The 16043-nt window shown below is 44.2% G+C and overlaps 2 protein-coding genes across 6 annotated transcripts in view; one reads left to right on the top strand and one right to left on the bottom strand.

Moving 5' to 3' along the window:
* The window catches only part of LOC135900526 (uncharacterized), a 1275659-nt gene that overhangs the window by 324015 nt on the left and 935601 nt on the right, over positions 1 to 16043 (bottom strand). The window lies entirely within an intron of this gene.
* Positions 1 to 16043, top strand: part of pck (Claudin superfamily protein pickel) — a 41870-nt gene that overhangs the window by 2578 nt on the left and 23249 nt on the right. For 3 of the 5 annotated variants that reach the window (XM_065439922.2, XM_065439918.2, XM_065439920.1), the window contains exons 2-3: positions 1340 to 1702; positions 15385 to 15534. In XM_065439922.2, the coding sequence (XP_065295994.1) occupies positions 1411 to 1702; positions 15385 to 15534 (442 nt within the window). In that variant the 5' untranslated portion in view covers positions 1340 to 1410. The remainder of the gene's footprint in view (positions 1 to 1339; positions 1703 to 15384; positions 15535 to 16043) is intronic. The other 2 variants (XM_065439919.2, XM_065439921.2) reach the window with 1 other exon arrangement.

Below are 16043 nucleotides of genomic sequence, written 5' to 3'. Positions count from 1 at the left end.
GCATTGCCTTCATCCTCACGACATTGCTGCATTCATGTCACGCGCATCAGATTCAGTGTTTGCATTTCTGCATAGCTTGTGAATAGTGTAGTGCATAGTCATTGCATGAGATTACACGTTGTGCAGGATGAAAATAACGACAATTGTATGCATTGAATTTAGTTATATGAATTTTAAACAGGCCCTCAACCACCCCTCTGGCTTGGTGAAAAAACACATTCCGTGGACAACACACACAGCTATGAACGTCTCAGCCAAATTTTGCAGTCATGTGTGGCACATGGAGGTCACAAGCGGAGCATGAAGAATCCTTCTCAACAACCTTCTTTTCGAATAGAGGCATTCACCTCACCCATTTCGAATCTGCCAGTGTCTTGCATGTATCGTCATATGCGAAGTTTTCATGGATGGCTGCTGGTGGCCAACAGCTGCCAGAGCAAGCCGCAAGCTCGTGGTACTCGCACACCCGTTGAAGGTATGCACTTGGGAGCTGCTGTTTGCATAGAATGACAGTGTTTGGCCAACACCGTCTACGTGGACAGAAAAGGTTGTTGGTGCTACAGCTCTCCCGTCACTGTTTCACTGCCGTTCTCACGCAGTGGCTGTCGCCAATTGCTGTGAAAAGCACCAAATGGGACCTCTGTTTCCCGGGGTCAGTAGCAGGAGCCCCACACAATTTTAAGAGGTAGGATTGTCATTGACAGTTCCAGCAGCTCTGGTACGAAATGTGGCACTTGACAACTAGCATGGAATCCAATGGTGAGCTGTTGTACACACCACCATTGTTCTCACATGGTCAAAAACAGGCCAGGGACAGACAGTGTTATAAACCATGAATCAGATGACCAAAACGTGTGTGCTAGTCACTGCCGCCGGTGTTGCCCTGCTCCGGCAGAACGAAAGACGTTTAGTTTAATATGGCATTCATAGTATCTGCACTAAAAGTACTGCTTGGTCTTCTGGAAAAATTATTTTGGTAAAATATTTCTGGGAGGCACAAAAGCTCATTACAAGGTGTTTTTGACGCTTCAAAAAGGTGCCTGAGGGCCCCTTTAAACCTTTGTTTCATGTAGATTCAATGTGCATTAGATCTATGTAATGTTCTTGTTCTTTTCGTTTGTGTTTTTGCTTTGCAAAGCCTCTACTTGCAGCAAGACTAACCTATTCACAGTCTCAGAACTGTAATAAATCAGAGTAGCTGGACTTGGTATTTCTTTTTGGTGCCCTTTAAGTGCTTCTGCTGTTGCTTGTTTTTTCTCCTGGTCTCTTTTAATGCTGTTTTCCATATTGGGTTTCATGTAATCCTGTGCTTTTCGCCTGTTGCGCTTTCTCACCACAGAGGAGAGACTGCAGCTCTCGGTTGTGTTGAAACTCAGCAGGAGGAGGAGGGGCTGCTAGTGGCTGTCTGCCATGGAGAAGTCTTCGAGCGGCCAGGTGTACCGGTACCCACCAGCCTCGGGCCTTCTGCTGGGTGCGGGCTTGGTGGGCTACTGTGCCACGTTGCTTCTGCTGGTGAGCTTTGCCAGTCCTTACTGGCTTGAGAGCTACCAAGAGGCCAACATGGAGTTTGTCCGACTGGGCCTGTGGGATGTCTGCTTCCACAACTACCGCCACCCGTCCTACCAGTATGATGAAACCTTCAATGGCTGCCACTGGATTCATTCGTACGCCTACCAGAACATCCGTGACTGGCTCCTGCCTGGTCAGTGACCCCTTCTCCTTTTCAGACCAAAATTAATTCTAGAACAACATGAACTGACTAAGGTTTCTGATGTTGCCCCTGCACCTTTCTACACAAAAGTTGTCTATGTACAGTTAAACTTCAATAAAAAGCACAAGTTATAATGAATTATATCTAGAACTGTATTGCCGATGTCAGTGGGTAACAAGTAGATGCTTATAATGAGTATTGGATGTAACGAAGCTATCTTCCTGTTGGGTGCAACCTCATTATGATGAGGCCTGACTAATTCATCATGCTCCAAACCATACCTAATTGGTTACCTTTATTAATTTTACCCTCTCTGTCTGTTGGATGCACTACAGTTTTTCTGTATTAACGCATGCATGCATGTGTTTATGATTTATTATGCTGCATTACTCAGGGCGTCTGCCAACTTTGAATTCTCAGGGATTTTGAATATACTGGAAATACTCGGGGAAAACTCGGGCAATTTGTGCTTCTGTAAGTGAAAATGAGGAGTAATGTTGTTGAAAGGGAATGAAAGTCGCGGTAATGCTGGCTCAAGTAACAGAGACGAATTGTAACGAATCCTCTTTGACGCCTTGTCCTCTAGAAGAGTTCCCAAGTGTACCGTCAACGACCGGCTTTCCGGACGCCCAATAATTCGGACGGCTTCACAGCACCACTTCCCCCCATAGAGTTAATGTAGCAGAACAAGAATGCTAGGCATAACGCTAAGAGACAGAAAGAGAGTGGTTTGGATCAGAGAGCAAACCAGATTCTAATTGACATGAACAGAAAAAAAAAAAAATGGAGTTAGGCAGGTCATGTAATGCGCCGGTTAGATAACCATTGTACCATTAGGGTTACAGAATGGATACTAAGAGAAGCGAAACGCAGTCGAGGACGGCAGAAGACTAGGCGGAGCGATAAAATTAAGAAATTCGTGGGCGCTAGTTGGAGTCATTTGGCGCAAGACAGGGGCAATTGGAGATAGCAGGGAGTGGCCTTCGGCCTGCAGTGGACATAAAACAGGCTGATGATGATGATGAAAAACAGACAGCGCTACAAAAGGCTGAAATGTTGAACTTTCCAAACCCAATGTGCACTCCATGCCCAAACTCTGAAAACTAAGCTTTGATAGCAATATAGGCTATTTCTGAAGCCACCCAGGTTTATAATAATCGTATACGAGTATTAACTGCGTGACATGTCAGCATCTCATATTGGCAAAATTAGAGATTGTATGAGTAAGTGGACGAAGCACTCTGCAGTACGAGCACTCCCCTCCTACACTGTTTGCTTTAGGTGTGCACACGCCTTGCCTTTGCTACCCGAGGCTTCATCACGCACCACTACAAATAGCCAGTCCAAGTAGCTGCGAGTATTTACAATCATTGTTTTGTATTTTTCACTTTTCAGTGATGATGCCTCATACATGCTGATACACTTACAGTCTTCTATTTTATTGCGTAGCAATTATATGGACACTCCAGGTGCATATCTGCCCAGCGGCGGCATAGCCAAGGGGGGGGGGGGGGCTTTCGGGGCTTCGGAATTTGCTCAATCTTGAGAGACTATCCATTGTTTCCGATATTGTGAAACGCCAGAACCACTGTGTGTCGCAATCAAGAACAAACTACATGGAAAATTGACGAATTGGGTCATCTTGTCCCACGATAATGCCCGTCCCCACGTCGCTGATGTGGTTAATACAAAACTGGCAAAGTTCAAGGGGGAAACCCTGCAACATCTGTCATACAGCTCAGACCTGCCCCCTTGCAACTTCCACATTTAGGGGCAACCGAAAAACAGCTCAACGGAACTAGATTCGTGCCGGACGATGACGTTAAAAGAGTCAGTTACAGACTTTTTGAAGCAGCAGTCTAAGGAGTTTCATGAGACGGGAATCACGCGACTTGTTAGTTAATGGGGCAAATGTCTAAATTCTCATGAAGAATACTTTTTAATAAAGTACCCCGTTTGTCATATATTCGCATTGGCTCACATTCATTTGACTCGCCCTGGTATAGCTTGCAGAACTCCTGCTTTTTATACGTGCTGTCTGTTGCGACTATAATTTCGGTGCAATTACTCACGATTCACGATTGGTGACAGCTGCTCCTACGTAATACATTGGAACAAATGACAGCGTCATGCAGATCTTTCACTGGCCATTGCATATATACAAGAATGTAAACACAGTTCTTGAATGACTAAGTTTCATTAACATATTTGTCCTCAACTTGTTCATTTCATGGCCTTTTCATTTTTCATATCAGCGGTATGCGCTGCTTTCCTGGTTTCGAACTGAAATAGTTCTAAAGTTTGTGTAATATTTTCTTTACTTATTAAATAGACAAAAACATGGAAGCATTGATATCAGTTATACGTTGGGCACAATTTTTGACACATACGAGAATATTCTTTTATGAAAAAATCCACATTTTACTTGTTTGGACAATGCGTAGCATTCAAGAATTTGTTTACAGCATTTTTGACAATGGTAATGCAGTTATTATTCATGTATTTGATCCCTTGACAAATTGTTTAAGAGGAAGCTTTAGCTGGGGCGCAATCCGACGCGGCCTATTCAAATACATGTAAAACGCAGAAACGCTTTTCTGAGATAATCCTGCTAATTGCTTTTAATGAAATTTGTTGCATTTGAGAGAGAAGGTAAATTATAGTGTCTGTTGGAAACGGAATTTCGATTTACGGCCTGAATTTTGTATAAATATTTTGAAAATATTGAAATTTCGAAAAAATAGAAGCACAACGTTGACAAAATAATAGCTATGTACCAAGAACAGATATCTTGGTTCTTTAATCGGCAACTATTAGGAAAGTCAATGCGAACAAATTTGGTGTGTCAATTTGTGTCTTGTGTGAATTGGTTACTTTGTGTACTTACAAGGGTTCTGCAAAAGTCGTATTTTTGTAATACAAATTTTTTTTTAGATCCATGTTTCACATATCTATTTTGTCCGCTGTAGATGTACTATTAGATGCAATTCACAGAATTGTGTTATCGTTTTTCATTGTTGTGTTACTGAGTTTTAAACTTGATAGTTCCGTTTTCTGAAAATTTGCAATATTGGCCTTTCTTTAATAAAGAATTGAAATGAAAAATTCGAAACCAACAGTCACTAGAATTTAAGTTTCTCTTTTAAATTCAACAAACATCGTCAAATTTGGTGTAGTTGTTGCGAGGAAAAAACGAATTACCCTTCTACATGTATTTAAATAGCAGCATCCGAGCTAAAGCTTCCTCTTAAGGAGGAGGCCGAGCTGCAACATGAGCACCCCCCCGAACGAAATTTCTGGCTACGCCACTGTATCTGCCGTCAGCGTTGCCGTGAGGCTCCATATAAAGTCCAAGGTTAATAAAATCGTGACCGCACACCGTATGCTGTGTGTGCGAGTGAAAGTGTGCGAGGGTGAGCTTGTGATCGTGGCCCAATCTCGTGCACGCAAGAGAGAAAAGCTCAGAGGAAGCGCGCCATCTTTCATCACGTGCACAGCTACGAGTCGGGGGGGGGGAGGGGTCGGGAGTGGGAGTTCTACTCCAGGTGGCCGCAAGTTGGGCCTCTGTATCTTGAAAGCCATCTGCTTCGGGCACAGAGCGCACTGTGTTTTTGCCACTTAGTCCGCATTGATGTGATACGCAGCCCACAGGTCAATTCGCTTGCTGCTGCTGCCACACTTCCTCACCCTAGCGTTTTGACAGTGAGTTTCCGTGGTCATAGAGTGAGATGTGTTCATGTTTGCTTCTGTGTGCATGACACCGTACTTGTTAATTTAGATAGTATGCCCATGTTCACAAGTTTATACGGCCAATAAAGCTACTATCTTTAGTTTGTATAGCTGTCCACTAATTTGCTATCACAATTGATGCTTCGGCTCTTAGACGAAACTGCAAATGTTTAAAATCTTAATTCCCTGGTGCACGCATGAGCTCCAGTAATAGAAAGGAAAAATGGAATGTGCATTGCAGAAGACACTTTTGAGCTGTACACGTGTTCTCAGACCATCTTTCTGTAAGTGGTGCTTCCCGATAACCCTAGCAGAGCATGTGTCCTCCAGAAGGGTACAGCGTAGCAGATGATGCTTGCACCAGAGTGACCTTTGTGGACTTGAGCATACTGCAGTAATACCCCACAATAACGAAATTGATGGGGAAAGAGAAAAGTCTGCTTTCACGAGAATTTAGTTGTTGGGAAATGAGACAGCACAGACAGAGAATGCGCTGAAAAATGAATGTTTACTCTCAAACTTTCGTTAGCCCTCCTTGGCAAGCCTTACTTCAGCTTAGTCAGAACCACATTGCCAACAGCACAAAGTGTGCCTTACAAGTTTGTCCGCGACAGCAGCACTGGCATGGAGCGGCTGTGTGGTTGATACTTGTGCAATATTATTAAATAATTGGGAGGCTGTACTCATCTTGAAAGCAATCTGCAATGGGGACAGAGTGTGTCGAGTGCTGATGGCTTCGTATGCACTGTGTTCTCGCTGCTTAGTTGGCGTTGAAGCGAGAGGCAGCACGAAGGCCAGTTCAGAAGGGGACCGTCTTGTGGGCTAGTTGGTCTAACATTGTAAACTCCCAAAACAGCGAAAAGAAATACACATACACATAAAGAAGACAGGAAAATGCGGACAAGTGCTTCTACCAACTGTTTATTCCAACTGACACACTCTCTGATTTTATAAAGCGAGCCACGCAAAAGTTTCATGCTCCTTTTTCCCATGCGAAGGTGATAAACATAAGTAAAAATGAACAAAACTGCTGCCTGCTTTAGATAGCAGAATTCAAGAAGTCCAGTTCGGCGCTGTGCAAAAGCAAAGATGCTGCACTTGCACAAATATGGAATGATGCTAAAGCCAATCGAGCCATGTGATTTGTAGACTTGCCTAAGATAATTGTCTTGGAAAAAAGTGCCTCCCAACCACACGCGATGATATGGGCAACCAAATATGCATATTTGTCCAAAAAAACAGTTGTTAGTAGCGCTTGTTTGCGTCTTTCTTATGTGTATGTGTATTTTTTTCGCAGTTTTTGGAATTTACAAAGTTCAGTTCGCTCGCTACTTCTGCTGCTGCACTTTCTCACACCAGCATTTTGACAAGTGTGCAGGGTCATAGAGTGAGAGGTGTTCATGTTTTCTTATGCATGCGTGACACCATGTTCGTTAATTTAGTTAATAAGCAAAAGTTTACAAGTTTATATGGCCAATAAAACTACTATCCTTACCTTGCATAGCTGTCTACTAATTCGCAGTCGCAATTGATGCTTCGCCTTTCTGGTGAAACTGTGACTTCTTGTTATTTTCCTATTGCGTAGTGTTTTAGGACGGGAAACTGGAACGAAATCGAAAAATCGAGCTGGTGATTGGCACCGGATGCTGCCGGCTGCGCTCACATCGCGCTGCCAGCAGCAAGGAACTGCGGCGGGCTTGTGTTATCGCCTACTAAAGACATTCAGTATGCCTCCCACGCCACTACGCCCATGCGCTGGAAAACAGATAGACGATGTCTATCGCAATAGGATTGACGACGATAACTGTGAATGCGGCATGTGACGACCCAGGAGGAGATCTGCTCGGCGTTTTCATGCGAGACAGGCTGCTACTGTTCTCGATTGTACGTTATTCGTGCCTTTTATTGTGTGCATGAGATCTAGCGGACGAAAAGCTTATCGTACGATCGCAATGTGCAGCAGAGAACAGCGTGGCATTTGGGTCATTGCCTATTAAATGGCACTGTGCGCTGTGAAACAGTTACCGTAAAAACCGGACTATAGGTCGGACCGGAATATAGGTCGATCCCCCAACTAACGAATTCTCAAATTGAAAAAAAAAAAAACAAATATTTTTCAATGGCAAAAGTACCGAAAGATATGACACCCTTACCTTGAAACAAATGCGACTCAGGGGGTTGCACAATGGTGACAGTATTTATTTAAATGCTGCTCGCAAGTGCACCTGGGCCAAGTTTTTAGCGGTATCGCGCGACCATCGACACGCGTGCTTGTCAACACCTTATTAACGGCGCTGAGCAGCGAAACAAACGAGATACGCGCATGTGTACACATGCCTTTACTTTCGCTATTTCGCCGCTCCGTGCCGTGATGATAAGGTGCTGACAAACACGCGGGTCGATGGTCACGCGGTACTGTTAAAAATTCGTCGGGTGTACAGTACACAGAAGGGCACGAAATGCGCAAGCGCTACTCCGAATCAGAGCAACGCCTTTGATCAGAGTCGGATGACGAGTGCTTCTCGCTGCCCAGTCCATAGGCGCGTGCGATCTCTACCGCTTTCAAACGGACGCATTCGGCTGTCACAGGCAGCGGATGAAGGCAGCTCGCGAACAGACTCCGCAACCTTGCCTTCCAGTTCTGCAGTCCGCTGCGATCCGGCACGAAATGACATTTTCTTTTGGTTGCTGCAAGTTGTAATAAGTTGCTTTTGCCTCCGCCACTACCGAGTGCTCTTTTCGGATACTTCAAGTTCGCGCTGTGCCGCCAGGTTTCCGTGGGCTTCCGCATACTCAATCGCCTTTTTCTTGAAGGCGACGGTGAATTGACGTCGGGTTCCGCTCATTTTGAAACAAAATGAAAATGCAGCCTTTAATTAATATAACTTTGCGACAATGGAAACGCAAAATTCCGGTGCCACAACGTCGCCATGCCGCCATAGACGCCGCGCTGCTGCTGATGGCGATGGCGGCTGTTTACTTCATCAATGCCTCCTTTACTAGATGCCTGCCGCGTGACCCGAGAAGCTGGTTCCTGCCCCTCTCCTCTTTACTCTTCCCCACCCGGGTTAACCCGGGTCGGCTGCGAGCGCTAGCTGCGGTGGCCGCTGGAAACCTAAATCATGTAGCCCAGCCTCCGAGATTTTAGCGGCGTCTGTTGCAATCCCGGAGGCAGGACCCACAATTTCTCGTCAAGCGATTGGTCGAGCGCGCGCCAGCCTAGTAATCGTCATTTCCTCCGCAACAGGAAGTGGGTCGGCTGCGAGCGCCGTCTCTCTGCGACTACCCTGAACTACGGGAACCTCCGCTCCAATGGGAAGACTAGCGACGCGGCAGGCATCTAGTAAAGGAGGCATTGACTTCATCCGCCCATTGTTGCAAGACTTCCGTAGTTTTTCCACCAATGTCCGGTATATAAGTCGAGGGTCGACTTTTCGCGATGGTTTTTTGAAAAAAAGTTCGACCTATATTCCGGTTTTTACGGTAGGTGAAAATGCTTATTGCAATATGGTTGGCGGCAATAGCTGTGAGTGCAGGTGTGTGACGACCCTGGAGAAAATTTGCTGGTACCAAAATAAGAAACTAAGTGCGCGCCGGTGTAATCACGTGAGGCGGGCGAGGGGTAATCACGTGAGGGGTATTGCGGCGCAGGTGCCGCGGCGAGCGGCTGCTGCTCTCGACCGCACGCGTCTTGTGTATTTTCTTGTTTACATTGCATGTAGCGGCCGGAAAACTTATCATACGATCGCAGTTTGCTAATGTGTTGAACGTTGGTGCTGAAAGATCGTGTATTATGGGAACGTATAAACCAGTGAAGAATAATCGTAACTGTATTGGGTCATTTTTTGTTCTCAATAGCGAATGTTGCGAATCATACGTAACGAGATCGTATCAACAAGGTTCTGCTGTATTAGCACCTGTAAAATGGCCATCGAGTTTGGCACACGTCACAGCTTTACTAAGTGGCAGCATTTCATGACACCAAGTGGCAAGCACCTGCGTGCGCAAGTGGCTCATGCTCCAGGTTTTCCATGCCTGGAGCACAAGAGACCGATGAAGCTTATTTTCCCCCGATGCTAGACGCATCTGTTTGGCAAGCTCTGGTGTTTCGAACTGCCACTGCCCAGGCACTAAATGCTGGACAAAAGGCAATCTGAGAATGCTTCAGAAGTTGGGCACTATTTGTCGCAAGCACATCGAATGCCATTTGGAACAGAGCTTCGAAGAATGTACGTCTAAGGTGACAGCTAAAGCTGCAGAATTTGCTGAAGTGCATGATCAAAGCCACTTTCACAGATTAGTGCAGAATACAAAAACACCTCGTATGTGTTCCAGTGGAGCTGTAGAGTCTATGTGTAAAGTACAAAGAGAATAGCAGACTTGAGATTCTCCGAAGGCTTTTTTCTCAGTTTTGCATTCTTTTTTTCAACACCGTTGATTCTGCAATACAGTAAGTAGACCTAGTTTTAGAGAGAGATTTCTGGTGTTAAATTTTATGCGGAATGTTACTGCGGACTCATATTCTTAAGTCCTGCCTTCCTCCTTATAGAAAAATAGATACAAGGTGAAAGTGCAATTAGTGGTGCCAGTTACATATAGCTTTTCTTTATCAGAACTATTGTAATATGAAAAAGATGGCTCCACGGTAGCATAACTTGGGCCTTTCTAATATTATATAAGGCACCAAAATGCTAAACGCTCTTTTAATTTTGGAGCAGTAATTTTTGTGACTAACCACACCAAAAGGGACATGATGTTTTGACAAATTATTCTAAAATGATAAAATTTGTCACTCAGGCCTGTAGTATTATTCTAAACAAGACTTCTAATTCCAGCAACAGAAAATGGCTAAAACCAGCAATAACACACGGGAAACTTCAAATAGAGAAAAGAGTGTTTTGTGCTGAGTGATAAATTGCAACATAGATCGGATCGTAAAAAAATGTTCACCGAAAATATAGACAATTTATGCGTATCCACATGCACAAAAAAAAAAGGCAACTTTGATTTCTTCACCTTTGAGCCCTTTAACTCTGGCAGCACTTTGTTGACTCCTGCTAAAGCCGCAAACTTTGTTCAAGCTGCTGTAGTTGTTTGCAAACCATGCACAATAATGATTGCAGCATGGTGATGATGTCAACAACAGCGCAACAGCAACGATGGCAACAATGATGATGTTGACGTAATGATGAACTGAGCATGATAACAACACTTTGTTGACTGACATCAAAGACGGCAAAGATCTGCCTTTGCCAGAGGAACATTGAGAATGACTACTGCGACCACGAGCAACTGCCACATGGTGCACCAGCTGCGCTGCGGGAATGTATTGCCTGCTGCTGCCTTCAGAGTGCGTGCGTAGTCACTCTGATTCTATGTTACACATGCTGCAAACCCCACACAAACTGGCAAGCGTGCGAGTTGCACCATAGCTCTGTGTGTAACTCTTTTGTTACAGTGAGAAGTGTGCGACTTTTTTGTGCTTTTATGTTTTTAACGTTTATTTCAAGGCCTAGTAGTCGCACCGTAAATCACGGTACATAAAATTATAGCCTGATCACTGGTGTTTTGCATGTATGTAGAACACTAATAATTGCTCGGGCAGTTTTCAAAAATTTTTATGCGAAATATCAAAAAAGCACCTCAAGGCATACAAACAAAAGTAATAATTTGTTAATATTAGTATAAGTACTCGGAGTAAAAGAAATCTGAAATATACAAAATTTGCACCTGGTTCCAACTTTTGTAAGTCAGGTCATAAAAAAAAATTGATATGAAGATTTGTTGGTGTCAGTACTAGCCATAGGGATGCCCATGTTTGGTAAGATGTTTTGTACAGGGAGCATTTGTTTTTACTCCATGCAGCAGGCACCTGGTTTGTTTTTTACTGCATTATTTAGGCCTGCGAAGCAATGGTTGTCAGGTCTGAAAGCATGCAGAAGCCTCCTCATACTTGATTATTCCATTTTATCAGATTTTCAATGCAACCAATAATCGCTAATAACTTGCACATACGCTATCCAAATGCGGATGGATAAAAGCAACCCTTGGGGGAAAAATAAAATTGCACTTGATAGTAGTCGAACACGATTATCGAAACAACATGCACTCGAGCATCTACCATTGTTTGAGACATCGTTAAAACAGCCTAGACGTTAGATTGGAAAATTGGGCATCCCGTGAAAAGCTTGTGTCTTCACTGCTGCTGTCATTTAAGAATAATATTGCTGAGTCGTTCAAAGCACAAATCTCGCATCATTTTATTTATGAAGTGTTAAGAGCACTGAAGGCTAGCTTTAACGATACTTCTAGTCGAAGTTTAATTTTTCCACACTCCCCAATCAGCCAATAATAGTCAAATGAGGCTAATAGTTAAAATTCAGTCTTTTCAGATGGTGCATGACATTGCTTGTAGAAGAATTCCAATAAAAATGTTTAACAGTGCATCGATTTCTGTAAGCATGGTAATGAAAGAGGGAACACATCGGTCTCATAACTGTACATTGCCGCAGTGGCACGAGTTCAATCCTCAGGGGGGGTGCTGTGTGAAGATTTGTTTTTCTTTGCTATATGATGAAAGTGGCACTGAGGATGAGGGGATGATGAGGGTGAGGAGTCTGCATAATGATGGTGACAGCAAGTGAACAACATAATGAGAACAACATGGCATAGTCAGTGGTGGTTCCACTCTGCCATTTGTGCCATTTTGCTACAATTCGACTTGCCTGATCCTGGCTGTGCCTATTTAAGTGCCATTTGCATCAACTGCGTAAAGCTGCAGCATTCTCACATTTTCATGGCAATGCAGTGATTTCATTAGGGTTAAGCAACTACAGCCAATGACCGATTTTTCGGACATGCCCGATAATTCGGACGCCTTCGCGCGGCACCGCCACGGTACCCCATAGAGTCAATGTATAGGAATGTCTGAAATTTTGGACGCAAATACCTTTTCGCCGTTCGATTTTCCGGACTTTTTGCCATGATTGTAGGTCCAGAATGCATTGATCGAAGCCACCACTGCTGACATTTTGATATCTCACCGCCTCGAACAGGCACTCTCGCACACAGATCTGCCGGCAGCCGTAGCCGCAACTGCAGCAGTTCTAGGCCTTGATACTTGAACGTTCGCTACCAAGATTCTTGCTGTTCGGTTCTTTTCATATAAACAATTTGCTGCTGTCAGCAATGGCACCGACTCCACCTTTGCAATCCTTGCCAATGGATTCGAAGCCCGGACAACGCTTGCATAATACTAGTTCCCAAAAGTCAGCTTCATCCTAATACAGCAGTGTTATGCAGTGAAGCACACCAAGACTAGGAAGAGGCAATTGTCGCGTGTCTCAGTATGTATTTCTTAATTACACATGCGTGCACCCGCTGTCTCATGTCAGAGTACGGGCACCGATATGCCTATTAATTGTACTGGCCAGCCTTCAGAGCTGTCTCGGATGTGCCTGTGGCAATTTGAGCCCTTGGGGGCAGTAAAAGGTAGCGCTTTGAAAGGTCGGTCAGGTATCGACGACAAAAGTTACGGTTTTATGCCGACTTGCCTTGTATTTATTCGCAGAGGCTACACGACACATGGGAAGCAAACAAACCGACTTGCAATGAAAGCCAGCGTATGGGATGGTACGAACGCTGTTCTCCATCGCCATCATCATCTTTAAAGATTGCGATGCACTGTACGGAGGCATCTCATCTTGGTGCCATTCATAGACGCATTCAAGCATTGTTATTGGGCGCAATACACATTTTGACTAGTGCGGTAAAGCACATCAAAGCACATCTGTCATTTGGAATGCACATAAGACATTTGCCATAATTTTTTGTCTTGTGCCTGACAACGCAAATTGTTATCTTGCTATCTAATTGCTATCTCATTTATAATTTTATGTCCATCTTGCACCCAGGTGCATATCTTCGCTCTCATTAGGCTCCAAAATTTTATTTCGTTGTTTACAAAATTAAGTTCCTTGCCTACCCAAATAAAAATATTTGCAACATACCGTACATAGTATATCGTATGTGGGAAGGCAAGCTTAATTGGTCGCTGTTAGCTTTGCGTCTTGCTTCACTCTTGAACAGCACTTATTGATTGCACAGTAATAACAAGCTTCGCTAAGTGGATACAGATTGCTGCTGTACTGCTCCAAGTGTTCCAAAAAGACAAATTTTTCTGCTCCTAAACAGCTCCAGAACAACATTTTTCCTGCTCCAAATCCTAAACTAGCTGGACCACTACTGCATAGTGAGAGAGACTGATAGACGGGGCAAATCCAGTTTTGAGCCTTTAATGGTTGTTGCAGTGATAAAGTACTTGATGTTGATTCAATGTTGTAATCGTATAATAGATACTGATTCTACTCAGTGATCGCTCTGCCATTTCTCTAATGCTTGCTTTATTTTCTTTACCAAAATGTCCAAGGAGTTCTGGAAACAACGCGACCTTTAGAAGCGGTGTTCCCTCATAAGAGCCAGGGGCAACATATTGAGCTCGAGTATTCCTTGTTTTTGATAGATTCAAGCCTATCGCCTCCAATAGATGCAGTGTCATCACCCTCCGACACTGTAATATCAGGATTGGTAAGCCACATGGCTTTTGAGAACAATGACAAAATGATTGTGGCTGCATTGAGCAAAATGCCACCTTGATGTAGCAGCTTCACGACATGTGTCAAAGTGAGTGCAGACATCAGCCGTAACATGCGCTTTCTGAAGGGCTATCGTGGCTATCCTAGGGGAATTCAGAGAGCACTGGAGAATTTGGAAATACTGTGTGGCTCGCACACCAATAAGCCATTTGTAGAATACCAACCAATGCTACTACAAGAGGACATGTTGGGCTTAATACTGCCTGCTTAGCGACATCATGTAACATAAAAAACGACAACGAAATACATATACATGCCACAGGCACTTGTGACATGTGTCTATGTGTGCTCCTTTGTGTTTGTGCCTTTGTGCTACATGATGTAGCTAAGCAACTGGTGCGGGTCAGGGGTGAGAGCTAGTGCACTCGCAAGCTCTAAAATGACAAAAAGGAAAAGAAAGCACAGCACTGTTCTCACAGAACAATGCCAAATCTAAAGAAAGTCCGCATGTATAGTTCAGGCATCATTCTCATTGAATGCGAATAGAATACAGATAGAGCTCGATATAACTGAGTGAGTGAAATCGGCAATTTGCTTCGTTATATCTATATCTTGTTATATTGAAATGGGACGTCCTACACAAATACAGTCGCCAATGGATTTGTCTTCCACGGTAGGGACGTAAAATTTTCCAAAATTTCTAGCAAATGGAAAAAATATATTTTGTTGAATTCGAGAGTCGGCATCAAAACGTACGGTTTCCTGTCGTGTCGATAATATTTTCACATCGGCGGCACAAAGTCAACACAGCCACACTGTTTAGGGGCCCGCAGTGAGTAGGACAACGCTATCATGAAAATCACCGGCAACTGGAAGCGAATGCTTCGTCTGCCTCTCGCCTCAATGCGTCTCCGAAACTCACGATTATGCAACCCCCAGTACTAAATGTGCAGGGGGACAGCGTGCATTATGCCATGTCGTCATGGCATGCTCGATCTTTGCACACGTGGCAGATTACCTCTGAAGCGGGGCACACATGCGGCATGTAGGCTCAGATGTGCCAACCTGATAGGCATGCGAGTCAAGCTCCAGTGTCTATAGCACTGAATTTTAACAAACAATGTAGTGCCAGTGAGCGCACCTGTGTTCTGCATAATAAAATGATAAATCACACCATGAAAATGGTACATGTATGGTTGGCTCTGTTAGTATTGGCCAGCGGGGGCAGCGACCTTTAGCGCGCCCCTTTAGCAGTGTTGGTGTGGCGTGGTTTGGCTCATTTTGCCTGAAGAGTTGTTCCCTTGTCCAATGGTCTTCTTTGGTTAACTCCTGTGTCTCTTTCCTGTGCAGGATGGCTCATGTTTGTGCAGAGCATGATGACGTTGGCGCTGATGTTTGCCCTGGGTGCCCTGGTGTTGCTGAGTGTCGTGCTGATGCGTTACATGCTGCGCTTTGAGATCATCTTTCTGCTGGGTGCATTCATCCTCGAAGCTATTACAGGTGCCCACCCCTCTCACCTTTGTTTCGCCGTGGCAACTTGGGGCAGCATTTTGTGTAACAATCCTTTTCATGTTACAGTACTGATCCACATGGATCCAAGCAGTTGGTATTGCTGGAATCGGTCACTCAGTAATACGGATGATAAGAAATTAATAGAATGAGAGAAAAGGGAATCATGTTCAGTGTGTCTACACGTCTCCTTTTGATGCGTGTGCAAATTGAGTGTTGATTATGAATATGCACTGTAGATTGATTAATTTACAGATATATGAATTAATTGAATCCAATGCCAGTGTCACATAAGCATTCCAGAGACCTTTGAAACAATAGTATATCAACACTACAGTGAAGTACATGCTGCCCTATGGGTGGCCTCATCGGCCGTCAGTTCAGTAGAGTCGACATTGTTGCATGGAACTCACTTGAAATCTCAAAGGCTTTTGAGCAGTGGATGCGGGCACCCTCGTTAACTGCACATTTACTGTGGCAAGCAATAAGCAATGTGTTCG

This window comes from Dermacentor albipictus, chromosome 3, assembly GCF_038994185.2.
Source record: "Dermacentor albipictus isolate Rhodes 1998 colony chromosome 3, USDA_Dalb.pri_finalv2, whole genome shotgun sequence".
In the NCBI taxonomy this organism is placed as follows: domain Eukaryota; kingdom Metazoa; phylum Arthropoda; class Arachnida; order Ixodida; family Ixodidae; genus Dermacentor; species Dermacentor albipictus.
Note: the sequence above shows the minus strand (reverse complement) of the source record. Positions and strands in the feature narration are given on the sequence as shown.